The sequence below is a fragment of the Emys orbicularis genome, chromosome 1 (assembly GCF_028017835.1).
Source record: "Emys orbicularis isolate rEmyOrb1 chromosome 1, rEmyOrb1.hap1, whole genome shotgun sequence".
Taxonomy (NCBI): domain Eukaryota; kingdom Metazoa; phylum Chordata; order Testudines; family Emydidae; genus Emys; species Emys orbicularis.
Window position 1 is genome coordinate 193992345 of NC_088683.1, and position 26462 is coordinate 194018806.

General features: G+C 40.8%; 1 protein-coding gene across 1 annotated transcript in view; it reads left to right on the forward strand.

Moving 5' to 3' along the window:
* NCAM2 (neural cell adhesion molecule 2) overlaps positions 1–26462 on the forward strand; it is a 272786-nt gene that overhangs the window by 29635 nt on the left and 216689 nt on the right. Inside the window, exons 6-8 of the mRNA XM_065401487.1 lie at positions 1090–1207; positions 9785–9945; positions 24615–24760. Of these exons, the coding sequence (XP_065257559.1) occupies positions 1090–1207; positions 9785–9945; positions 24615–24760 (425 nt within the window). The remainder of the gene's footprint in view (positions 1–1089; positions 1208–9784; positions 9946–24614; positions 24761–26462) is intronic.

Sequence of the window (26462 nt, forward strand, 5' to 3'; positions counted from 1 at the left end):
ATGAATGTTGGTGAGGTGTTCAGTGCAAATTACTGTTGTTTTAGTAATAACTGCATTATGTCAAAAATGCAAACTATGCAATTATCAGGACACAATAATTAGTTGGAATTTTTGGAAATGTAATTTTAGATATGGACTGTATATGGAGAACTCTATCACAATGTATCATTTTAAGCTGATGATATTCCTGTCCAGAAAATATACTGTAGTTTGTTTAGACCAGGGGCCGGCAACGTTCGGCACGCGGCTCGCCAGGGTAAGCACCCTAGTGGGCCGGGCCAGTTTATTTACCTGCTGACGCGGCAGGTTTGGCCGATCGCGGCCCCCACTCGCTGCGGTTCGCCATCCCGGGCCAATGGGGGCGGCGGGAAGCCGCGGCCAGCACATCCCTCGGCCCGCATCGCTTCCCGCTGCCCCCATTGGCCCGGGACGGCGAACCGCGGTGAGTGGGGGCCACGATCGGCCGAACCTGCTGCGTCAGCAGGTAAATAAACTGGCCCGGCCCACTAGGGTGCTTACCCTGGCGAGCCGCGTGCCGAACGTTGCCGACCCCTGGTTTAGAAGAATTAAATATGTTTAATCAAGAAGAACATTATGGGTTGACACCTAATTTGAAAGTGCGGTCTCACATCAGTGCATGGTTGTCTGTCAGCTGCACGATTGTGTCAAAGAGGGAAGAGAAAAGAGAGACATTTTCATTTCAGGTAGTTTAATTAACACTAATCAGTCTCTTTGCACTGACATGCACCCAGTAGCTATCATCCTTCAGCTACTTTTAAATCTTATTTAATAAAGCAGATCAGGAGAAAAACATGCTTATATTCATTTTGTTGTTAGTTTAGTTCAAAAGAAACCATACACAAGTGGTTTGATAACATTAAAATGAAATAATCATGGTTAATGTTGTCTGAAGGAAATACAACAATGCAAATATAGTGTTATCTGATATTATAGGCTGACTTCATTTTGTATTTGTAAATTGAATGCTTAATAAGGATTGCTCTGCTCAAAGTTTCCACAGAAGCAATTGAAACTTTATATTTTTTTCAATTAGTTTACCTCACATGTATTTTTTTACATTTCCTTCAGTTCCTCCAGCAATTACTTTGCTACAGAAGTCCTTTAATGCTACAGCAGATCGGGGAGAGGCAATTACTTTATTCTGTAGAGCCACTGGCTCTCCTGAACCTGAAATTAGTTGGCATAGGTAAGTTCAGTTTAGATCTGTATATCAGAAAGATTTGAAATGTGTTACAAGTTTGTATCATACTGAAATAAACTATCTCCATTGTGTTTATGGCTGTTTATAGGGAATTGCTAAACAAATTAAATAACACACATTTGTTCAAACTATGTTTATCATCAAGAAAGAGAAATTGGAAAATATCTAACATATTTTAACATGCCTCACATTAAAGGAGAAACAAATAAAGCTGAAGAAGCTATGACTTTAAAAAAGGCAACAGATGTATTTCTCAATTTCTCCATGAAATGTTCACACTCCAATCCCATATACAACTACCTAAAATAACACAGAATACAGATTAATGCTATAAATATATGTCTAACACACAGAGTAACAGTATCATATTATACATCAATACAATGTAAAAAAATATCTATCTTAAGCTGATTTTAGTCATCTGATATTTCAGTGCAGCCAGATATTCAGTAACAGGTATGGCTTCTGTGTATTGTGTTAGTTTGTCTGGATATTTGATTCCATTAATTGCAGACAGGTTGTGGATACTCTTGCAAATCTGATTCTCTTCAAAACAGAAAACTGTTTGGGGGATAAGGGGTATATCTTCCAGGTGAAGTCAGTGAGATTTATATGGTTAAAACTGTGCAATTTTGAAAATTTGCCACATAACGTCTTTAAGGATCTCAGCTTTTCATTGGTTTCTCAGCTTTTCCATGCATATTTATGGAATGGACTTATATGCCTTTTGTTTCAACACCTGATCTGTTCACGAAGGATGCAGTCCAATATCAGGGTGTGAAATAGCTCAGATTCCTTAGATGGACATGTATTTCTATTTGGGGCTTGAATGAATTGTGCCCCTATGTGCTCTTTCAAAGGGATCAAGAGATTAGTGAACATCTTTCAGCGTGCACTGGACTCCGTAGTGATTCTGCTCAGCTATCTTCTCTCATTGTTACTCAGCATATGAAACTTAAGAGAGTCTGTTAGATTCATCTTAGGTAGATGTTGGTTTCCCTTGACTGATACCTGCTTTATGACACATATTGTGTCAAATGGTATGCTGACTTTGTCTGACATGAATTCATTTGGATTGCAGAAGATGCAAATAAGTGCCATCTTTGCCCCACTCACTAATATAGATGAGAATTCAGTTTCTATCAGATGAAACAAAAATAAAATAAATCATGCAAAGCCCAAATTATTTGAAGTAGTAATTTGAAATTCACAAACAAAAGTTTCACACTTTGGGAACTTGGTATCCCTTTGAGGTCATGTTATAAACTGTAGCTCCCAGCTGGGCAGAAGTCTCTTGAGTTTATCAGAAATCTGATAACCTCATTTGCCTCACTGCAAGAAGACAATTGAACATGGTGTTTTACATGTTCAAGATGAAAAGAATGGACACAGTCATCTTGTGTCTTGGGGAGCTGTATGTTTAGAATTGTCAGTCTTTAGTGCCATATCTTTAGTGTACTTTAATTTGAAAGTATCACAGTAAAATATACAAACAAATGAAACACCTTACAGAAGGCCCTATACAAATAGTCTGTGGATCAGATACTAGTGAACCAGATCCTCCTTCAGTAGCAATAATGACTCTTCACTAAGAAAAATGGTTGTTGTAGACCAGGGGTCGGCAACGTTCAGCACGCGGCTCGCCAGGGTAAGCACCCTGGCGGGCCGGGCCGGGCCAGTTTATTTACCTGCTGACGCGGCAGGTTCGGCCGATCGCGACCCCCACTGGCCGCGGCTTCCCGCCGCCCCCATTGGCCCGGGACGGCGAACCGCGGCCAGTGGGGGCTGCGATCGGCCGAACCTGCCATGTCAGCAGGTTAATAAACTGGCCCGGCCTGCTAGGGTGCTTACCCTGGCGAGCCGCGTGCCGAACGTTGCCGACCCCTGTTGTAGACCTTCCTATACCTCTAGTCCAGGGGTCGGCAACGTTTGGCACGCGGCTCACCAGGGTAAGCACCCTGGCGGGTTGGGCCAGTTTATTTACCTGCTGACGCGGCAGGTTCGGCCGATCGCGGCCCCCACTGGCCGCGGTTCGCCGTCCCGGGCCAATGGGAGCGGCGAGAAGCGGTGCAGGCGAGGGATGTGCTGGCCGCGGCTTCCCGCCGCCCCCATTGGCCCGGGACGGCGAACCGCGGCCAGTGGGGGCCGCGATCGGCCGAACCTGTCGCGTCAGCAGGTAAATAAACTGGCCCGGCCCGCCAGGGTGCTTACCCTGGCGAGCCGCGTGCCGAACGTTGATGACCCCTGCTCTAGTCGATAAAGCCTTACTCAGGCCCTGAGCCACTGTGTGGTCTAGGGAATGTGGTAGACGCTTGTGAGCCAGTGGACTTGGGTTTTATTCCTAGCTCTGCCTCTGACCTGTGCTATGAGACCTTAGGGAAATCAATTCACTTCTCTGTTTCTCCTCCTGCCCTTCATTTGTTTTGTCTATTTACAATATAAGCTCTCAGCGGGAGCAGGACTGTCTTTGATTATGTGTTATTACAATGCCTCCTACAATGGGGCTTTGATCTTGGTGACCAGGGCCGCCTCCAGGCACCAGCCGAGCAAGCTCGTGCTTGGGGCGGCAGATTCTAAGGGGCGGTTTCCCTCCAATCCTTTTTTTTTTTTTGCTTCGCCGCTCCGGCCGCCCTGCAGGTTTTTTTTCTTTTTGGTTTGCTGCTCCGGCCGCCCTGTAGGGGGCGGCGGCACGGAGGAGGGGAGTGCCCTGCTGGGAGCGAGCTGCGCTCCATCTGCCCCAGCCGGTGCCAGGTCTGCAGCGAGCCCGGCAGGGCAGCCCACGTCCTTCCCTCCCCACCGACCGGAGTGGCGCAGAGCCCTCCCAGCAGGCGGCGCAGTGGGAGGGGCCACGTGGCAAGCGCCCCGGCTGAAGGAAGCCCTGGCCGCCCCTCTTCTCTCTCTCTCCCCCCCTCTCCGCTCCCTCCCACTAGCCGGGGCACGCACTCCGTTGCCCGGGGCACGTCTGCAGCGCAGGGAGTCCCCCTGCACCCTGGCTCCGGCCGCCCCGCACGTTTTTGTTTTTGTTTTTGTTTTGCTTGGGGCGGCAAAAAAGCCAGAGCCACCTAGATGCTACTGAAATACAAATAAGTAATAATAATAGACGGTGGGACTTCAACTGTTTCCTCATTGGATGGAGAAAACTTGATTCCATGTGTTATTCCAAATGCATGCAGCCAATTTCATTTCTGATTTCACTTCCATTGACTAATCATTCACACCTTGGTTTTGAACTGATGTAGCTCAAAATCTGATGATATATTTCTGCTTGCTCTCATGCTCATCTCAGAGACATCTCAAGATGTGTTTTAAGTAGAGCTGGGCAAAATTTTCAGCTGAATTATTTTTTTCAACAGAAAAAATCCAGATTGATGACCAAAATAGTTAATAAATTCATATTGATTTACCCACATTATTTTGGTTGAAAAAAATGTTTAAAAAATATGTGAAAAAATCAAAACACTTCATTTTCACATTTTCAGAATGAAATATTTTGATTTCTCGATTCAAATCAACTTTTTGTTTTGAAATATTTAATTTTATTTTTATTAAATAAAAATGCGAAAAAATGTTTAAAATAAAAATTAACCTTTTTGTTTTGGATTAAACAAAACACTGATTTTTTTTATCACTTCAATTAGCCAAAAAAAAAAATTAAAAAATGTTTTCAGGTTGACCCCAAATTATTTTATTTTATTTATTTTTGGAATTGCCAGTGAACCAAAAAAATCCATTCAGATTTTGTTTCTTCTGTAATTAATAGAGCAGATTTGAGGAAAAAAACAGATCCAAATATTTACCTTTCTTATTATTTCTGATAAGTTAATTTTAAAGTTTACTCCACCAAAATCTTGCCACTTGTAGCCAATATGAGGATGCTTTTACAAGAGATTGATCTATAGGTCTATATTTGGAACCTAATTCAAAGTGTTTCCTCAGCATTACTGCTTCACTGACATTGTAGAGATATGGTGGGTGAGGTAATATATTTTATTGAATCAAATTCTGTTGGTGAAAGAGACAAGCTTTGAGCTACACAGAGCTTTTGTTCAGGTGTGGGGTTAGAATGTTATTTTGTCTTGTTTAGTATTGTATGCTATTTATGTTATTGGTGAAACAATGTTATTTTGGCCTTTGTTTTCCAAAGCTATCAGAAAAATCCTATTTAGATTCATCTTCACTTCCCCACTAGAGTTTGATTGTGTTAGATTTTAAAGTAGACTATGAGAAGAAATGTGATCTATTGTTTGGGAGCCATGACTTTGCATTCTGTTTCCAACTATGCCATTGAGTTCTGTGTCCTTGGGCAAGTCTCTTATCCTCTCTGTGCCTCAGTTTACTTATCTGTAAAATGGGTACTATAGAAAAAGCACATAGAGATCTTAAGGTGGAAAGTGCTAGAAATATGCAGAGTACTATTATTGTAATTTATTTACCACTTATGTCAAAAGGAATAGAAGATATGCGTTTATGCCAAGATATCTACACACTTATGCTACATGCTAGGACAGGGGTCGGCAACCTACGGCACGCGTGTAAATTTTTGATGGCACGCGGCGGTGGGCTGAGCTGCTCAGCCCGCCGCCGCTCTGGGGTTTCCGCCGCCGGCTCCTGCCAGCCGGGATCCCACCGCCGGTCCCACTCAGCACCCGCTGCTGGCCTGGGTGAAGGAACCCCAGGCTGGCAGCGGGCTGAGACCCCGGCTGGCAGGAGCTGGTGGCCGGAAGCCCAGAGCAGCGGCGGGCTGAGCCGATCAGTCGCTGCTCTCGGGTTCCGTCTGCTGCCCCCTTGCCAGCCGGGGTCCCCGCCGCAGCCCCACTCACATTGCTTCCGGTTGGAGTTCCAGTGCAGGCCCCCTGCCAGAAGGGTCCAGGCCTCCGGCCCTGCTCAGCCGCCAGCTCCACTCACCTCAGCTGCCGATCTGGGGTTCCAGCCGCTGACTTCCTGCCAGCCGGTTAACAACTGATCACTCAGAAGCCTGTGTGCAGCTTAAAGTATCCAAACACGTGCCAGACATTGGAAAACTCAGCAAGGAAAAGCAAGGGCAAGGATCACAATGTCACCATGTCAAGGCTGTATCCCCACTTTGAACTTTAGGGTACAACTGTGGGGGCCTGCATGAAGACTTCTAAGCTTAATTACCAGCTTAGATCTGGTCCACTGCCACCATTCCCAAAGACTAATTCCCTTCCCTGGGAAGCCTTGAGAAACCTTTCACCAATTCCCTGGTGAATACAGATCCAAACCCCTTGGATCTTAAGACAAGGAAAAATCAATCAGGTTCTTAAAAAGAAGGCTTTTAATTAAAGAAAAAGGTAAAAATCATCTCTGTAAAATCAGTATGGAAAATAACTTTACAGGGTAATCAAACTTAAAGAGCTCGGAGGACTCCCCTCTAGTCTTAGGTTCAAAGTACAGCAAACAAAGATAAACACTCTAGTAAAAGGTACATTTACAAGTTGAGAAAACAAAGTAAAACTAAGACGCCTTGCCTGGCTATGTACTTACAAGTTTGAAATAGGAGAGACTTGTTTAGAAAGATGTGGAGGACCTGGATTGATGTCTGGTCCCTCTCAGTCCCAAGAGATAAGATCTGCATTTTAATTTAATTTTAAATAAAGCTTCTGAAACATTTTGAAAACCTTGCTTACTTTACATATAACAGTAGTATGGTTATATAATATATAGACTTATAGAGAGACCTTCTAAAAAATGTTAAAATGTATTACTGGCACGCGAAGCCTTAAATTAGAGTGTATAAATGAAGACTCGGCACACCACTTCTGAAAGGTTGCTGACCCCTGTGCTAGGGTATCAGTCACTAAGGAAGAAATAGTTTTTTTACAATACTGGACGGAGTACTTCTGATTCCACAAACGGAAGTAATAATAAATATTATTTTTTTCACTGATAACCTGCACAGTTAAGTATCCTGTAGAAGTGTACTGGATTTTCAGGGATTTTCTGGGGAAAATCCTGGGAGACTAGGCACTGAGCATCCTCCGTTACACAAATTCCAGTGGGGTTTCCCAATAATACTCTATCTACATTGTATTACTGTCAGTAAATATGGTTCATTGGGACTCTCTCTCCATACAGGGCCAGATCAGGAACCCATTACTCAATCTCCACTAACTTCTGTGAGTAATGGGTTCACATTTTATGTAAACTTTAGTATCGATTTTATATGGATTTCCCCCCCCCAAAAAAAACAGCTGTTGAATGAGTAATACTCGCTTGAAAACAATAGGAATTTCATATGACAACCATTCAAATGAAATAATGAGTTTTGATTTACTGAAGTATTGTGTTAGTCCTGTTTCGTTGCTTTACATGGTTTTAAATTACTTATATCTCACAAAATTCTTTGTAATATTTTTTATGACCTAATCCAGCCAAAACTCTCATTGACATCAGTGGAAATTTTTCTTCGGTAAGGACTAAAAGATTTAGGTATATTATGGTATAATCTTTTCTTCCTTACAGTTGAATAGAGCCAGATATCAACTGAGTAAAAAATTCATTTTTCAACTTGTCCCCTGGTATTTTCTTTTCAGTTTCCCACAAATCCTCCTTTGTACGGTATTTATACGATAGAGTTTTAACTTATTGATCATCTGTCTATGCCAGTTGTTTTATCTGTGTTCATATGGGAGTATAAGTAAACATTATTTTAAATTCCAGTAGCATTTTGGATTTTATTACGCATAATTAAGGGAATTGAGCTAATGTGTCTGTGTTCCCATACCGATCCATTAGATCACTTACATATTAGTCTTGGGAGGTATAGAAGAAGAAAGATAAGCAAAGATTAGTTGTTGCTTTATTTAATATGTGATATACCTAGTTAAAATTTCATTGCTATGAAGGACTGATTCCTCTGTCCCACAGGTGTAAATCTAGGGTAACTCCACTGAAGTTGATGGAGTTACACTAGTATAAAACCAGAATAAGTGAGTGAAGAATTCCAGCAGAATTAAACTTCCTAAATTTGTAAGATAAGTGTGTTACGATCCTGCAAGCCATACTCATGTGAGTAATCTCATTGAAATCAATGCAACTAATTGCAGGATCAAGCTCTTTCTCTTTAGTGACAGGATTTAGAATTAACCGACAAAGGAAATAATCTTCTAATGTGTAACACGTATCTGCTTGTTCTCTAATATCAGTATCAATTTAAGTCTGTCCCATTCCCTGGAAGTCCCAGTTTCTACTTTCAAATCATCCTGGCTGTTGGAAATGTTCGTGACAAGAGACATTTTGGAACCATTTTTTACCTCAGATACTCCCTTGCATCTCCTACTGAAATCACTGGAAATTGTATGGAAATATCTGAGTGCAGAATTAAGTCTGCTATAATTTGCTAAACAAATAAAGTAACTCACATTGAAAAAGAGATGAATGAATGCCACCATCATGTTTATAAAATGGAAGCATCAATGGATTAAAATTTGAGTGAGTTTTTACTTTGTTATTAAAATACAAGACATAAAGATAACCCTACCAATGTACTGCTGCTAGCATAAAATTAAGCTTCCAAAGAAAGGATCTATATTCTTGCTTAAAATAAGATATATTTTGAATTATTTTAGTATTTGTTTTAATAAATATAATTATCACCATAAAATGATCAGAAAGAAACTAAAAATCACCATGGCCCCACTTTTTAAACTTGGTTGCCTAAAACTGGGCTCCTAAATTATACGTAGGCACCTAAAAAAAATTGGCCTGATTTGGTCCCCCAACTTCCATTGAAGTCAGAGAGAGCTCAGCACTTGTGACAATCAGGCAACTTTTATTTATTTATTATGTGAAGAAGGTGCATGACTGAGCAACAGAAAAACAGGTCAAAGGGAAACTTAGAGCAAATATGGCAAATTGAAGAGAAATAATGTTAGGATTACATTCTAGTAGAAAAAGTGCACAATATAATTGAGTATATGCCAGGGTGCTGAAGTGAGTTGCTCAAGTACTGATCAACCATCAGAGTATTCACAGGTTTCATTATTTCTAAACCATCTGCACTGCACATATCCCAGTGACTGGAGGTTTGTTTGTTTACTGATGTGTGGCTAGCCAACAACAGCTGAGAAGAAAAAACGGACACAAGTTGTTTATGTGCCAGTGTACTATATGTGTAAGTAGTATGAAACCATTTTTATACATTATTGCACTAATGTTAATAGTAGTGTCATTAAATCAATGTTAAAACTTATTGGAATGAAAATGTTATATTGTTTCTAATTAATTTGTATTTTAGAACATGGTAATAAAAATCATATGACAAGGAGTTCTGAGCATCAAGATACAATCCAGAATGATTCCCTTATGCCCAGAATTTGGACACATTTATAAAGACACGCAATTACCCACTCAAACAATTTACATCAGAGTGAAATCAACTGCTTTCCAAATATAATGCCAGTCTCTACCGCACATTTTTTCGTGTGCTTTTTAAGGTAGCAAAATAGTCACATCCACCAGTGGAAATCAATGAAGTGACTGACACTTCTAAATCAGATTATGAGATACACTGTGTGATTATAAATCCCTTTTATTCTTCAGGAGTGGCAAACTTATTGATGAAAGTGAAAAATATATTTTGAGAGGAAGCAATACAGAATTAACAATCAGAGATATCAAAAATATTGATGCAGGTCCTTATGTTTGTGGAGCAAAAAATAAAGCAGGAAATGATAAAAAGCAGACATTCCTCCAAGTTTTTGGTAAGTATTTCACGGCATATACTATCATGATATTTTGTTTCTTTGTTTTTGTTTTGTCACAGTTATCTGATTGCAGCTGGTTGTAATATTTGATATAAAAAGACATATTGTGACAGATCCTCACTGGGTATAAAATGAAGTCAGTGGAACACTGGCGATTTATGCCATTTGAGGATTAGGCCCATATTGAGGTCACAATTTTATTTGTAGACATCAAAACATGGAGGAAAATAAAGTATCAAGAAGCCCGAGTGAGGCTATAAAGTATTGACTTTTAAGGTCCAAATGCCAGCTTAGTTTTTTTTATTTATTTATTTATTTATTTATTAAATACACGCAACAGTTACTGAGGAACAGTAGTAACTTAAATTATAATTCATGAGTTTATATGGAATCGTGCCCCCCAGGAGGTGCCTATTGATGCAGCAGTCAACTTTTGACATTGGGTTACAAGGAAAGCTTTCCCTACTGTTGGCCACTTTAACCTTTACTTCTAAATTTGGCTTTGAAATTCTTTTATCTTCAGCATCTGCTGTTCTACAATTCAGATACAGAACACTGAACCGGTAAATTGTTAATTTTCTCTGGTTTCCTTTTCAAAGTTGGTTGTTGGACTGTGAGAAAATGAAGGGCCACAAGAAGAGGAAACCTTGTGGGTCAAAAACAGGATATTTAGCCTTCTAAATACAGAATTTTTAAGCCAGAAAAAACCACACAAAAGCAGGGTTTTTATTATTTATTTTATTCATTTTTTTAAAATGTATTGGTTGACCTCAATATACTTTTTTTTTGTTTTTTAAGTGAGAAAGTCGAAAAATCTTATTGCTGTTTATGAACCCTGTTCTTCCAAGCCAACCTATGTGGGTGGACCCTTCTGCTTACACAGGTGTAATACTGTTAGCTTCAATGCAGTTCCATGTAGATGGAGCCCCATTGCAGACACTAAGGCTTTGTGTGGGTGAAGAGGCCAAGACTGCAGAATCAGACTGCAGGATCAAGGCTATAATTTGTTCACTAAAGCCCCAAAGTAAAGAAACGTCCCAGGTGCACAATGTCAGATAAAGAAAGAAGGAGAGAAAATAAACCCCAGAGAAGACAAAACAAATTCTCACATTTATGTCAGCACATAATGTTGCCACCATAAAATAATGTCTCCTAAATTGTTAAATTAAAAATATAGTATAGTAGAGCAAAGCTGCTATTTACATTGGCAGTGTGTGTGGGGGGGGGGAATCTGAAATATGAAAGAACTTGACAATTATAATTCCGAAAATACATAATTAAAACAAAAAGTATACATAAATATTCATTGAAATTAACACTAAATATTAACAATTGAAATGACTGATGCAACAATGTTGAAAACAAATATACTACTGTATTTTTTCAATTTATCTATTAAGTCCAGGTTTGTTTGTTTGTTTGTTTTTTTAAAAGGACTAATTTCTACCTTTTTATAGAAGTAATAAGGATTAAATCCACTCCATCTGTATAAAGTTGTCTCTAAGAGGATGGCATGAGAAGGGTCTTGGGAAAGTGGAATCCACATCCCAACCAATCATCAACCATGACCCCTCTGCACCACTTCTGCAGGATGTTGGGAACATTGGTCTGTGTAAATGGCATATCTATAACCCTAACCTTCAGCCTTAACTTTCCCTGTCCTGTCTAATGGCTTTCTACATCAGCCTGTATACAGTATTGGCATGACTTGTGCACAGACCATCCTATATGGAAACTGAGACTGATCGAGGAAGGAAGCTGGGGCTCAGATGAGAAGCCTGAGAATTGGTGATTAGGAGTGGTTAGGCAAGGAGAATGGGACTGGGACGAGGATCCTGGTGTAAGGAAGAGAGAGAACTGGAAGTAAGATAGGTTGGAAGGGGCAGGACAGAAGGGGTTAAGTTTGGGAAGAATGGGCAAGAGGGTCTGTGTCCACTCGATCACACTCATCTGCAGAGTTTGGAAGGGAACTCATGATTCCTAAGTCTCACCAGTCCTGTGCTGTAAGCAAATATCAGTGAAACTCACTAGCAGAGTGCTGTGTTACAAAGAGGATGTCAGCCAAGTGCATTAGGTTCTCTGATAGCTGAAGTGGCAGAGGTCTGTACAGTGGATCTAAGGGTTTCAGCCCTGTTGATGACCCATGTGAGTGTTAGTATGATGCTATATGATGGAGTTTGTTTAAGTTGTGTTGTTGTTGTTTATTAAAGAACCCCAAGAAATCACACACCAAAAACTGTTATAAATGAACACAATGGTCACAAAATCAAGCACTCAAAATTTAGGAAATGCCACAATTTAGGCTATCTGTACAACCTTAATTTGGACCCCTTCTACATATGCATTATGATAGTCCTTAATTACATGACCACCAGTGATTTTTTTCCACAGGATTCCTGCCTCAGTCAGTCCACATGATAGACCTACTTTGTGGATAAATGAGGGTTAGGTAGTGAAGAAGACTGTCTATAGAACACTTTCTTCCTCTGTTTCCTCAGAAATTGGAAGGTGTTTACTGTTTGAAGTACGGGGGCAGGTGAGCCTAGACCCGCCCAAGACTAAAGGCCCACCTCCTTAACTAAGGGGTAGGAACCACTAAGTCCAGGCCACAACTGAGTACTGGGGACAAAAAATGAGAAAACAGGAATGGTAGTGAGGTAAAAAGGTAAATATGAGGAAGCCAGAGGTGGAAACTGAGCAGAAAACCCCAGACTGAACTCACTGCTTATCAAAGGCATCCAAAGAGTCAGTGGACATTGCCCAAAGGAACTCTGCCCAGAGATATGATTAGAGGAGGGACCGGAAATAGGCCCCACAGTTGCAAAGTATCCCTCTGTTCGGCTTCCTCCTGCTATGATGGATGGCCCTCTTGGCCAGTGCCAGGGGAAGGTTAATGAGGCAGTCCTGTGACTTTGTCACACAGATGGGATGTGCATGAATCAGGACGTGCAGGGAAAAGTGCAGCCAGAAACTCAGTAAATGGGAGGAGCCAGAAGAGGGGCTGCAAACTGACGCACACTACATAGATTAGTACTAATCTCTCCCTCTCACTGCAATAGGAACAGGTGTCAGAGGAGTTCATCAACTACTCATGGCTCCATGGAGGAGCTGCCAACTAATATGTCTAGTGGGCTGTGGAACCAGAGTAGAGCACAGACTGGCCCTACATGGTTTCTCATGGTTATCAAAGATAGTCCTGCCCACGATGATGTAGGTCTGATTTTGGTGTGCCATGTCTAGCACAGACCCCAGCCCCAGCAAGATGGCTTTCGCTATGACCTTGTAGTCTGTGTTGAGGAGTTGAGGAGTGAGACACAGACTAAGATGCCATTTCCTTAGGTCATGAAGGTAACCCTTCTTAGGCGGCAGTTCAAACACAGCCCGCCACGACGACATGGGGAGCTCCCTGATACCTAAGGACTTGGCCCAGATGGTGAAGAGGTCCAGACAGGAATGTCTCAGAACTAGTGGTAGAACTCCATGGTCAGCACGTTAATGCCTGGAGAGTTGTTGGTGGATATCAGATGGAGGGCTTCCAAGAACTCAGCCAGAGTGAGAGGGTGCTCTAGCCGGTCCCAGTCACCTACACTGACCATAAGGAGTTTGTCCCACAGGACCACACAGGTGTTGGCATCAGTTGGATCCGGGGAGAAGAGGCTGGCATAGAAGGCCCTGACCTTTCCCCACATCTCCACTGGGTCCATGAGAGGGATACTGTCCTCTGCCAGGAGGCAGGTGATGTGCTTTTTGGCCCTCTCTTTTTCTCCAGGTGTAGAAGAAGTGGGAGCCACAATCCATCTCCCAAAGAAGCTGGATGCAGGATCAAATGAAAGGCCTACAGGCCAGATGGTCATTGAAGGCCCAAAGTTCATCCCACTTCTCCTGACATTCTCTGCAGAGGGACAGGTCCCACCACCTCTGTGCCAAGGCAAAGATGTGCCTCTGCTTCTGCCTTTGCCAGGCCAGCCAGAACTCCTGGAATGATGCTACAAAGCACACATCCTCAAACAGACTGTTATTGAAATGCCTGTAGGCCAGCTCCAGCCTCTCAGATGTCATTGAGGCTGTCATGGCCCCCAGGTGGTGGTGCGAGAATGGGGCCAGCCTAATGCTGGAGAGGTTCTCCTGCAAGATGTTAAATCAGGAAATATAAATTAGGTCCAACCCTGAGGGGCATGACCAAGTGTCCTCCATCTGGACATAAGTGAAGATAGTGGAGTCATCCAGGTGGTGGTTGCACCAGATATCCACCAGAGAGTTGTAGTCAGTGGTGTTCCTGAGAATGTTCATTTCTGTCTCCCAAGGTGGTCCTGTGGTTCAGGGTGGTGTTGAAGTCCCCACCTAGGACTAGGAACTCATGCCTGCTGCACCTCCGGGCCCAGTATCAGGGCATAGATGTTAACCAGATTGAGAATCAGCCCCTCCACACAGACCTGGAGGTGCAGAAGGTGTCCCAGTATGACCTTAGCAAGCCCCAGTATCTTGGACAATAAGTGTGGGGAAAATAGGGTTGCCACCCCACCTGAGAGCTTGGTGAAGTGGCTGAAGTACTCCTCATCCCCTTTGACAGCTGAATCAGTGCAAGTCTCCTCCAGAAACATCACAGAAAACTCCCACCCACCCACCCTGCCCAAAGGAAAGAGAGTACCTGGCACCTGTGGAGACTCACCCACCCCTGCGGAGCCACGCAGCCAACTGTGGTTGATCCCAAATGCAATCAGAGAATTGCAGAAGCTGCAGGCCCACTGGTAGGCTGCATCATCCTGTTTCCTGGTCCTTTTGCCTTCCCCCATCACAGCTCTCTCAGCCTGGAGTAAAAGAGTGAGCTGCACCTTCCCGCTGGAGAGTGAGCTGCACCTTCCCCCTGGAGCCATGTGTGTCTGCCAACAACAGGCGCAGCTTGTCCCAGAGCATGGTAGAGTCTGAGAGCTCTACAGCCTCAACTGAGCCCACAGACTCCCGATCATCCTCCGGCTGGGCACCATCAGTGGCCCTGCAGCCTTTGGGCATGGGCATGAGCAGTCCTCCCTCAATGGTAGCAGAACGCTGGTGCAGCACCATGTGCACTGCATTGTCACTGCATGGGAGTGAGTGGCAGAGGGAGTACAGCAGCACACAGTGGAGCAAGGAAGGGGAATACAAATACCACCTCCTGAGGGTCATCCCCCAAGAAAGGGATGAAGAAAAGGGGTGACAGTAGCATGGGACAGACAAGGGGAGGGGTGAGGAGTAGAATTAAGGTCCCCAGTGGCCAAGCCACCAGAGTGCAGCAGCACCTCACCAGAGGTAGGGATTGAATGGGCAGGTGTAGGAGGCTCCTGTATGACATGGGCTCACACAATAGCTATATGATCTACTGGGTATATTTCAGTTATAATAATCTAATAATCCTTCTACTGTTTCCAAGAAATGAGGGAAAATAAGAGAGAATCATTGCACCCAACATTAATTCCTTATCATATCCTACAAATATCTGCACAATCTTTATCATACTACTTTTTCACAATACCTTGCATTCACTCTAATAATGTCAGCTTTGATTGCCTAATATTCCTTTTCTCCCCCAAGACTCTTTCTTCCATGTTGTCCCTTACACAAAGATCAAACTCCTAGTCATAATCTGTAAAGACAACACCTTCTCCTTCAAATCCCTCCTTAAATGACATAGTTCATTCAGAAACCTGTGGTCTGATAATGATTAGGAAGATAAGGTCTGATTACTGCTCAGAATTGTGCACACAGCCAATCTACGCTAAAACATCCTATCAGGTTTTTTTATTGTCCTTGAAACCCTACTGCCTGCTTGTCTCTCTCATCCACCTGTTATTTATTTTTTTATTTAGAATGCAAGATCTTTGGGGCAGGGACTCTCATTTACTATATGTTTGTAGGGTATGCAACACAATGAAGCCCTGATCTGTCAATGCTTCAATATAAAGGTTAAGTAGTAATATAATAAGTTACAACTCCACACTTTTAAACTCCAGATGATGTAGCTGAGAGGGTAATACAGGTTTTAGAATGCTGTGTTTTCTGAGTTAATATTCCTACGTCTGTGCTTATCAATATCATTGTTTGGATTTGTTATATGGGCTACAGTTTTTATTTTATTCAACAATTATTTTGCTATTTTCCACTCCCCCAAAAGATGTTTTCTCCTTATATAAAATCCTAACGTTGGAAGATTACAGAACTTCTACCTCTATATTCTGGAACACAATATTTTTTGATCTTTGCTAGGATTTTATATCTGTTCTCTGTGATGAGGCTTATATCAGGAAGATATCAGAAGCATGCTATTTCCCTCATAGAGGATCTGATCATGAGCCAGTCTTGGTAATCTCTCTCTGTCATTCTGTTTTCCTGCCATAGTGTCGCTCCGTATTGATATTCAATGCCATCCAGGAGGTCTTGTCCAAATTAATGTTTAAGACTTGTGCCAAGGTTTTTGCTATACATTCATTTCTATTTGATCCTTCCACACCTGCTGGGAAACATGGGTGTTAACTGATTTTTTTTTTCTTCTGTTTTTGTCATTTCCACTATTTCTGCTATCTGGACATTCCTACTTACATACTGATTTAAAATATTTTATTTTTCTGTTTGTCTCCTTTCTTGTCATAAGCTAGGCCTCATTCTTTTCAATCTTACCTTATAGTTCTACTTTTTATTTCTCTAGGCCATTATCTCTGTCTCTGTGTGGTGTATTTATATATATCGTGACGGACTCAGGCCAGAAGGATATAAGAGGGTTACATATGTGCCTAGGCTTTATATCAGTTATGCTTATTTCCTCTCTGGGTACAGGACTTACATTTTGTTCCTATTATTTCTTCTTTTGTTGCTCACGGACATCACTGCTGTTACCTCACTAGGTCACTTGGCAGTTTGATTCTGCCATTCTGCATGTTTGCAACTCCCTCCATTGTTGCCATTGTCAACAGATTTTATCAGAATTCCATTTACACCAAAGTCTTGGGAAAGAAAGAGAGTTGATTATAGACTTCAATTTCTGTTCTCCAATAAAAACAGACACTAGAATCCAAAGGAGTTCTGTTTTCAACGATTGGTTCCGTTCATTTCAAAACTTTTTAAGATAGAACTTTTTTTTGCCAACTCTATCATTTTTTAACAAAGCGCTGCTTAAAAGTTATACCTGAAAGGAAGATTAAATAGCCAGTGTTTATCAATTCAATGTGCAAGAGACTTAGCAAAGCTTTCATTGCCATTACACAGTTCCTGGCAATTGCCCTCCAGCAGAAGAGATGCATGGCAGTGTTGGAGAGAATATATTACTGCTATTGCTTTCTCCCCATTTCTTCAGGCAAGTGAGAGGGTGCAACTACCATCTCCTATTCTACCTTAGTTAGACATAACCCAACATATTCCAAACCCATTGCACTGAAGGCATTTTGCAAGAAGGAGCCTCAGCTACCCATGGGTTTCAGGACTAAATAGATATGCTGCAGTAGCTCTAAAATGGGACGTGCCCTTTGGAACATGATTCTTCCCCCCACTTCCTTCATTATCTCCAGACTTACCATCCATGCTGATTGAAGCCTTTATAGTGCATACAAATGGGTAATGTTTTCACTGTATGTATTAAATTGGTTAATAAACTTCAGAAAAAGAGGCCTATCAATACCCAATGGAAGTTCCCTGATTAAACACTACAAATCTACCCAGAGGAAGAATTCCATGCATTCTACAGAGGAGAAAAGTGAACTCTACACACCAAGGAGTTATCAATATCCTAAATATAATTTCAAGTATTTATCATTCCCACAAAGCAAAAGTGTCTGTACTCGAGGCAGGGGGACCAGTGGCTAAGCCTGTGTGTGCTGTAAGAAGCGTCTTTCAACTACCACTGACCCAATTCATTCCACTCAGCATCAAGGCCACCTGCAATACAACCTGTCTAATTCCATGAGCTGGCTAAGATCTTTTGTCACCTATAGTTAGTTTATACATTTTCTAAATTTACCTCTTGCCTTCCCTATTACTCCTCTGCCTCCCTCTCTCTCTCTCTCTCTCTCTCTCACTCTCCTAGAAAAGACATAAAAAAATGTTACAGTCCAGTATGCCTTGCTATAGAGACAGTGATATCAGTGCTCTTAGAAGAGGAAGTCTTAGATTCCTACTGTATTAATTTGATATTGAAGAATTGCTCAGAAGGAGACTTCTCCCTCATGGCCCATGGGTTCAAGATAGATTTGTCCAAGTCAGTCCTTCCTTACAAGTGTATCTGTAAGTCCTGATTACCTCAGAACCTACAATGCTGTCTCAGGAACCTGCATCTCAAGTAGTTCTGTCTCTTCTTTGGCTTCTCATTGGCCTGCAGCATATTTACCAAACTCACAGTCCATTCTGGAAGCAGAGGGGGTTGCAGTTTTGCTATATCTATATGATTAGCTGGCTTGAGGTAGTTCTTTCCAAAAGCAGCAATGTCTCTGATCTTAAACTTTTCCTAGTCCTGAGTCTTATTAACCCCTTGTCCGAAGATCCTACAGGAACTTTCTGACCCTGGGTAAAACTGTGGGCTCTTTTGAAGACATTAAAGAAAAGGACAATCAACAACATTACAGTATTACTAAGTCTTGTGATTTTTATTATGAATCTTGCAATATTTGGTATTTTTCTTAAAGTGCTACCGCTTCGAGTTATTTGATTATGTGAGAATCTCATCTTAAAAATAAATAAAGTTTCTAACCCTCATTCTTTTGCAGAGAAAAGCTTGAAAACCTGAATCCTAAAAGCTGATAAAAACAAAGCAAACAAAAACAAACCCAACATTTTATTTAAATGGGTAGATATGGAAACTAGTGTCACAGATTAGAAAAGGTTCTGTATAATCTTCCATGAATACTTCTGATGGACACATCATTCTATAGATTAAACTTTATGTTCTGGAGAAATAATATCACCTTTATGTATTGATAAAATACTACATAGATCTTATCTAGTGACTGACCTTGACTGCTCAGACAACAGAAATTTTTTTCTTACCTTTAAAGGTTGTTTCTCTGATGGATGTTTAGTCTCTTTGTTAGTGTCCCATTTGTGAAATATTTTTTTTTCTTATAGGGGACTGTCCATTTTGTTTTCTGCATAACAATTTTCACTTTAACTAAGCTTGCGTGCAAGTCCTTTCTTTCCTGAATCTTCTTTCATTCCAGACAGATATCTCAGCAAGATCACAGCTTGTTAGTACATTTTATTGTAAGTGCTTTACTTACAATAAAAGCATTTATGTTTATGTTAAACCTTCAACCTTTCTGGATTGGCATCCCAAGATTCCATAATTTCATTAGTGGCATGCCTGGATTGGCACCACAATTCTTTAATTCCATTGGTTGCTTGTCTGATCAATAGTACTGTAAGCAAGTATCAATTTAATTTGAGAATGGCCTTGTCCAATCAGAGAAAGAACATTTACAGACTTAAAAGTCTGTTCTAGTTTTCCTATCCACAGAAGTCTTGGTACCTCACTGTGGCATAGATGCATAGTTCTCATTTTTTTAAAATACTATCTTATTATCCTACCTGTATAATTAAAAGTTAACCAGCTACCATAATACATTGCAGACCTTTAGGTCAATAGTGAATTATGATTTTCTGGCCTATAAAATCAGGGCAATGAAATAGTATCTTTTTCTCCCTTTCAAGCTTTTCTCCTTCCTCTTAATAATAATTGTCAGCTAGGAATATTAATCAGTGGTTAGTCTATTAAATGTCAGCTCCTTGTGTCTAAAATGTCAAGCTGAATGTTTTCCTCCTAAAGTGACCCACTAGAAGAAGGTCTTTACGAAATTTAGAATAGTAGAACCTGTAAAGATCAAGGCTTTTTACATGGAAGGTTTAGAACATGCATCCCTTTGGGAAAATTGAATTGTTTGTCATGCATAAATTTAGGAAAATATTCTTGTGCTAATCCGAATAACTTCTACAAAAGGCGGGCACACAAAATTTGTAAGGTTAGCTCTGTGGTTGATGAACATCAAGCTTTATATCTTTCCTATAGAATAGGAGAGTGGTAGATGGGGATTATTTTGAGATTTAACATGATTTTCTTCTATCTTCAAAGATGCAGTTTTGCCCTTAGCCAAAATGGACATCATCTCTCATTCTTGTCAATGGGACTGAAGCCACAGGCTGCCCTCAGCCAAGATGGCCACCATTTCCCTACAGTGTTAGCTGATAAAAGTGAGGATTGCCTTAGTAAAGGTGGCCACCACGTCCCATTGTTTCCAATGAAGCAAAAGCCAGCCTGCCATTCAGAAAGAGTGTGGCCCTTTAGTCACTATACAAGTGATTCAGGTGTATGAAAGGGGAATGTTCAAATGCAGGACATGAAACTGAGGTGGGGATCTGGAAGATGAGGGACAGCAGGGGTGGAGGATGTGGAGGGTATAAGGAATGTGAGTAGAGATAGTGATAGGGAATGTAGAGGGATCAGGAATGGAGGCTGGGGAATAAAGAGGGACAGGGGGATGTGGTGGGGTGGTAAAGAGTCTGTTGGATGCAAGAAAATGAAGCCTTGTTTGAACCCAGTTTTTTGAAATGATACTCGAAATGCCTGGCAGCTAGACCATGTTTAGCACTTGATCAGGTACTTTTAGACATAAAGAGACCAAGAGAGCATGTTTGGAAAATGTGGAAGAATAAGAGATTGTGAAGGGAAGGGGTTGGTGGGTGGGGAAGGAGGCAGGAGGGTGACAGAGCCAGAATTTTGAGAGCAATAGAATGGCATGTCTCCTGCCATAGAAGTAAGAAGAGAGTAACTCCCGACCCTCTGAGTAGTATTGTGGGGCAGGAGGGCATATTTGTGTATACACTTAAGGTTGAATTTTCAACCAGAAAGGAAATATAGATATTGGCAGTGGGAACTTCCCCTAAAAAGTAAAAAGTCCAGAGACAGGAGTGGAAAAAAGTCCCCCACTTCAGTGTATAATTTTTTACAATCTCTCATTTTTGGCTTTGACTCATAAGTTTTGAACTCTTACGACTGGCAGTATTGGGCTAGCCAAGATGCGCTGTGTCGGTGGCCAAGAGGAAATTATGAGTTCTAGTCTCAGTTCTTCCACTGATTGGCGTTACTTCTGTGCGGTTCATGGTTCTTGTTATTGGGCAAGGCCTCCTAGCACTTACTTTAAGAAGCAGGTAAGTATTATCCACCCACTTAGTGGCACTGCTTTGCTGAAGTAGTTCTGGGTACTTGGCTTAGCTATTTGTAACCACTGGACAGCATTCCCCTCCTAAGCCAGTAATACAATCTAATATATTTCTCCTGTCTAACAAATATTTTTGCAAACCAATAGTAAAATGTGTCACATAGTGACTGGTTTATACTGAAGATAACAGCATATTGCTGCTATTGGTTATTCCTTTAGTTCAATTGGTAAAGGTCTGTGCTGTGGACCGATGTGAGGGTCATTATGGTTCTACAGGATGCAATTTGAGTTTTGTTTAAAAAAAAAAAAAAACACTAGGAAAACACTACATGCAAAATACTACAATCTCTTAAAAGAATGTTAAAGTTGCAAAGTCCAATATTCAAACATAAAAGAGGCCAAAATTAAGGTGACTAGGACAACCATAAATTTGCCTGCTGTTCCATATGCATGAAGGCACAACCTTTAGTTATATGATCACAGACTATTTTTCCAACAGAACCCCTGCCTTATTCAATATACAAGATCGATGGAGTTGTGAGAATGAACCAGGATTGTGTAGTGAATAAGACTAGAGGACCCCGTCTCATTTACTTTGGAAGTTGGAATGTGGGAAGAGAATGAATCAAAGGGCTGTAAGAAGAGAAAGGATAGTCTTGTAATTAAGGTAGTTGATTGCCATCCAAGAGAACTTCTTTTGGTCCCTAGATCTGCAGCAGAATTCCCTTATGATGCTATACGGGCAAGTTGTCTAAAGCAGAATCACAATTGCAACCAAAGTTAATGGGAGCTGTGGAGGTTCAGCACCTCAGGCAGTGTGGTCTGAAGGAATGAGCACAAGCTTGGAATCAGAGCTCATCCTGAGTTCTTATCCTGGCTTTGTCACATATTTACTTGGTGGCATTAGATAAAATACTCTGTTTTAGTTTTCCCATCTGTAAAATGGGAATATTAATACTCTCCTATCTCTCAGGCAAGTTGTGAAAGTAAATTAATTAATGTTTGATGCACTCAAGTATTTCTGAACATAAGCCTTTCTGGAGCTATGATGAGACAGAAAAGTTAGGGGGATCCTCAATTTTTTACTGGCATAGAAAGTTTTTAAACATTGTAATTTTACAACTCACTTTAATTATTTTCTTAATTTAAAAATAATCCCTGTTCTGGGGATGAGAGGTACCATGTAAAATTTTGGTGTGATTTGTTTCTTTTGGGGGGAATTTGGTGTGTGCATGCATGTGTGAGTTAGAAATCAGGATTTTATTATGGGAAACTGACTTAAGCCCTGACTTTACAGCAGCTACTAATACTGTAGAATGTATGACATGCAGTTCAGTGGTTCTCACATAGATACCACATTTTGCATTGAGAACCAAATTGAGATAATCTGGATAAAAATGAAGTAATATTAGAGACCTGCCCCTATTTTATGCCCCTAAACTTTTGACCATGTCTTATCTTCTTCCTGCATGGATGCAGACATCCTTAGTAGAAACAAAATTTATTTATTTATTTATTCATTTATTTATGGGTAGTTCCATATCTAAAATTTTAACATGAAACAGTCTTGTATTGTTCCAGTGGTCACTGAATTTAATAAACAGAAAAGAGAGATAATGGGTGAAATTCTTCACCAATTTGTTCCACATGAAATCACATTTACTTCATTGGGGTTACACCAAGGGTAAGACTATAGACTTTGTCCCAAAATAATAAGCAAATGTTTAGAGCAGGGGTCGGCAACGTTTGGCATGCGGCTCACCAGAGTAAGGACCCTGGCGGGCCGGGCCAGTTTATTTACTTGCTGACGCGTCAGGTTCGGCCGATCGCAGCCCCCACTGGCCACGGTTCGCCGTCCCGGGCCAATGGGGGCGGCGGGAAGCGGCGCGGGTGAGGGATGTGCTGGCCGCAGCTTCCCACCGCCCCCATTGGCCCGGATGGCGAACCGAGGCCAGTGGGGGCCGCTATTGGCCAAACCTGCCGCGTCAGCAGGTAAATAAATTGGCCCGGCACGCCAGGGTGCTTACCCTGGCGAGCCGCGTGCCAAACGTTGCCGACCCCTGGTTTAGACTATTGAAATTTGTTAGCTTTGTCAAATATACTTGACACAGCGGTGTATGTCACCACTGTAACCACTTGTGTTTGCCTTAAAAGAGTCTGTTTGGGATGGTAGCAATAGACAGCAGGGACCACTATAGTTAGGGGAAATCATGGAAATAATTTTGGAAATAATTTTCTCACACATTACTTTCTAAACTATTCAACTATCAGGCTAAAATTTTTCATGCTTTAGTCTTTGCTTCAAGATGATTTGTGTGTGTGGAAGACTGAGCAAAATCCTAATAATAGTATAAATATATAGGGAAAAATTGAAATAAGATGTGTGACCATCTTTATCTTAATCACTTTGCTTATATGTTCTATCCCTTTCCCCCAACCTTTGTCTATTTTTGTATGTTTGTTTTTTATCTTTTTAAAATGTGTTCTTTGGGCCAGGAACTGTGTTTTTACAGCACCAAGCACAATGGGACTTGTATTCTGACTGAGGCTTTAGCACACAATAATTTAGCATTAGTAAAGGCTCTGGTCCTGTGATGTTGTCCGTGCATATGGACCCTGGCATCCATGTGGATTCCCAGTTGTCAAGAGTCCACCTGCATGGATCTCTTCAGGATCAGGGCACCAGTTTGGAGAAAATTGTTTCAATAGTTTTGCAGTTATGAAAGGTTAAATTCAGCAGGCTAAAAGGTTTAGACTGATTCAAAGTTAATGTAGTATAGGGCATTGATCTGTCTTAATATCTGAGTCATCTCAGGGTATGGCTACACTACAGGTACTACCATGGCACAGCTACAGTCCCATAGGTAGATTCTTCCTAAGGCAATAGAATGGCTTTTTCTGTCAATAAAGGTAATTCATCTCCCTAAGTTGCAGTAACTAAGTCAGTGAAATAATTATTCCATTGACCTAGCCACGTCTATCCTGGAGGCTAAGTTGGCTTAACTGTGACACTCAAGCATGTGAATTTTTCACACCCCCTGAGCGACACTGCTAGTTCAATTTAAATTTTAAGTGTAGAGCAGGCCTCAAACTCGGGATCATTTCAATATCAGTGTTTTAAGGCATAAGTAAAAAGGAGCAGAAGTAAAGTTGAGATTTCAACTTGATCATTTCATGTCTGCACACCTGAGTGCTTGATTTCTCTGCCTTAATATTATGTTAATGCTATTTGTTGGTTGGTTTTTTTCATAGAATGTATTTAACTTGTTAATAATGCAAGGTCTGTATTCAATTTTGACCTACATTGTTTTAAAAAGTAAGTCCCACTCTGCAGTTCGTTTTCCTGTGTTGTGTCATGGATTTTGAAATAGTGCTGCTGATAATCCCAATGGAGTAAACATGAATGAACTTTTAAAACAAAAAGGACATTTAAAAATAAACTGCTATTTAATGTTTCTGATGCACAATGAGTAATATAATTTATACTTTTAACAGTACAGCCTCAGATAATACATCTTAAAAATGAAACCACATTTGAAAACGGTCAAACAACACTGATATGTGAGGCAGAAGGAGAACCTGTACCAGAAATTACTTGGAAAAGAGCCATCGATGGAATAACTTTTTCTGAAGGTGACAAGGTAAAGCAGCATTTCATGTATGTTTCTACAGGATTAGAGATAAGTCTAAATATGTATTGTCATTTTTGTTGTTGTTTTTTTAATAGAAAACTAATGTAGAAAACAATTAATAGGCTTATATTAGAACTGGAGGATGCTTTATGTTTACGAGGTCATAGCACTGTGGTATAAAAATCCTAAAAATTTAAATGAAAATATGAAACAAAATATGCTGTCAAATTATTAAAAGTCCAACTGTCAAAAATTAGAGCTAAACTTTTAAAGGTGTCCTCTTATTTTGGGTTCTTTAATTTCTTGGTGCCCATCTTGAGACATGTGGAACCCAATTTTTAGAGGTGCGGCTCTCCCACAGCTCCCATTGACTTTAGCTGGAACTTTAGGTGCTCAGCACTTTTGAAAATCAATCTGTAGGTGTCCAAAGTTGGGGACCCAAAAATTGAGGCAGCCAAAATGAAGAACATTTTCGAAAACTTCGGCCTAAACCTTTTGCACCTTTTCTTTACTCCTCTTATCTATTCTTCTCTCCTCATTTTTTTTCTTTTGCTCCCAACTTTCCTTCTTACAGCTCAGAGAGACTCTTCACCCCACTATAACTGCAATACATTTGTTTCTACAATGTTTTCTTTCATAACTGAATGGGATGGGAAAGGATAAGATTCTTCCGATATAAACAAAAACATAAATAGATGACAGTTATTGTGGGAACAAAGAACTGTGCAGGAGGGGAGTAGTGAAGGGCAGACAGGTATTAGAAAAAAGGCATAATTTTACCCCTAATCAAGTCAACAGCAAGACTCCAGCTGATTGCAATAGGAGCAGGAGCAGGGCCACAGGAGGGGACTGAGTCAAATATTTAAAAATTTCCCTTTCAGTGGTTTCACAATGCTATTTGCTTGCTGGTATTTTTTTCTTTTTTCATGTACATTTTGGAGTTTCTCTGCTTCATTTGAAGGGAGTGAGATGGCATCTTGATTGGTGGCAAAAATGAGAATATTGAGTACAGGAAGCAGAGCAGATGGATTGTAGTAGCCACTCAGGTTAGAGATATTTCCGTATCCATAGTACCATTACTGAAAAATAACTGTACAGTGATTCTGCCAGTCAGATTCTCCCAGAGCCAAACAGAGTACAGGAAATTAGTGAATGGAAGAAAAATGCACATTTTTGCCTCCTCAAGGGTCTGATCTAAAGTGAAAAGAAAATAATGGAATTACCTTCATTGACTTCAAGTGGGCTTTGCTTGAGGCCCTTCCTTTACTCCCTGCACTCTGATTGGATGAGATATTCCCATTTCAATAAAACCATATAGGTGAATATTTGCAATTTTATATCATAAATATAAATATAAATTAAAACAGAAGCAAAAGACCAACTGAAATATTTTGGGTTAAATTTTGCCAATGGTAGCATCCTTCTATTGCACGTACAAAGGGCAAAATTTCTGGTGTTGGAATGTACCTTAGGATAGCTTTGCCATATCAACCAGTGAACTCAAATAAATTCCATTAATAGCTTTAACTTTTTGTGCAATCTGGCCCTAAGTATTTCCCTATGTTTCATACAGTATTATGCTTTCCATACATTGTGTGGAAGGTTAAAACTCTGTGTTTCAGTATTGATCCATGTTGCACCTCTTTGTTTTTAGATTGTGCATCAACCTAAAAAGGTAGTGATGAACAAACTCAGTTCAGCTACCTTTTGT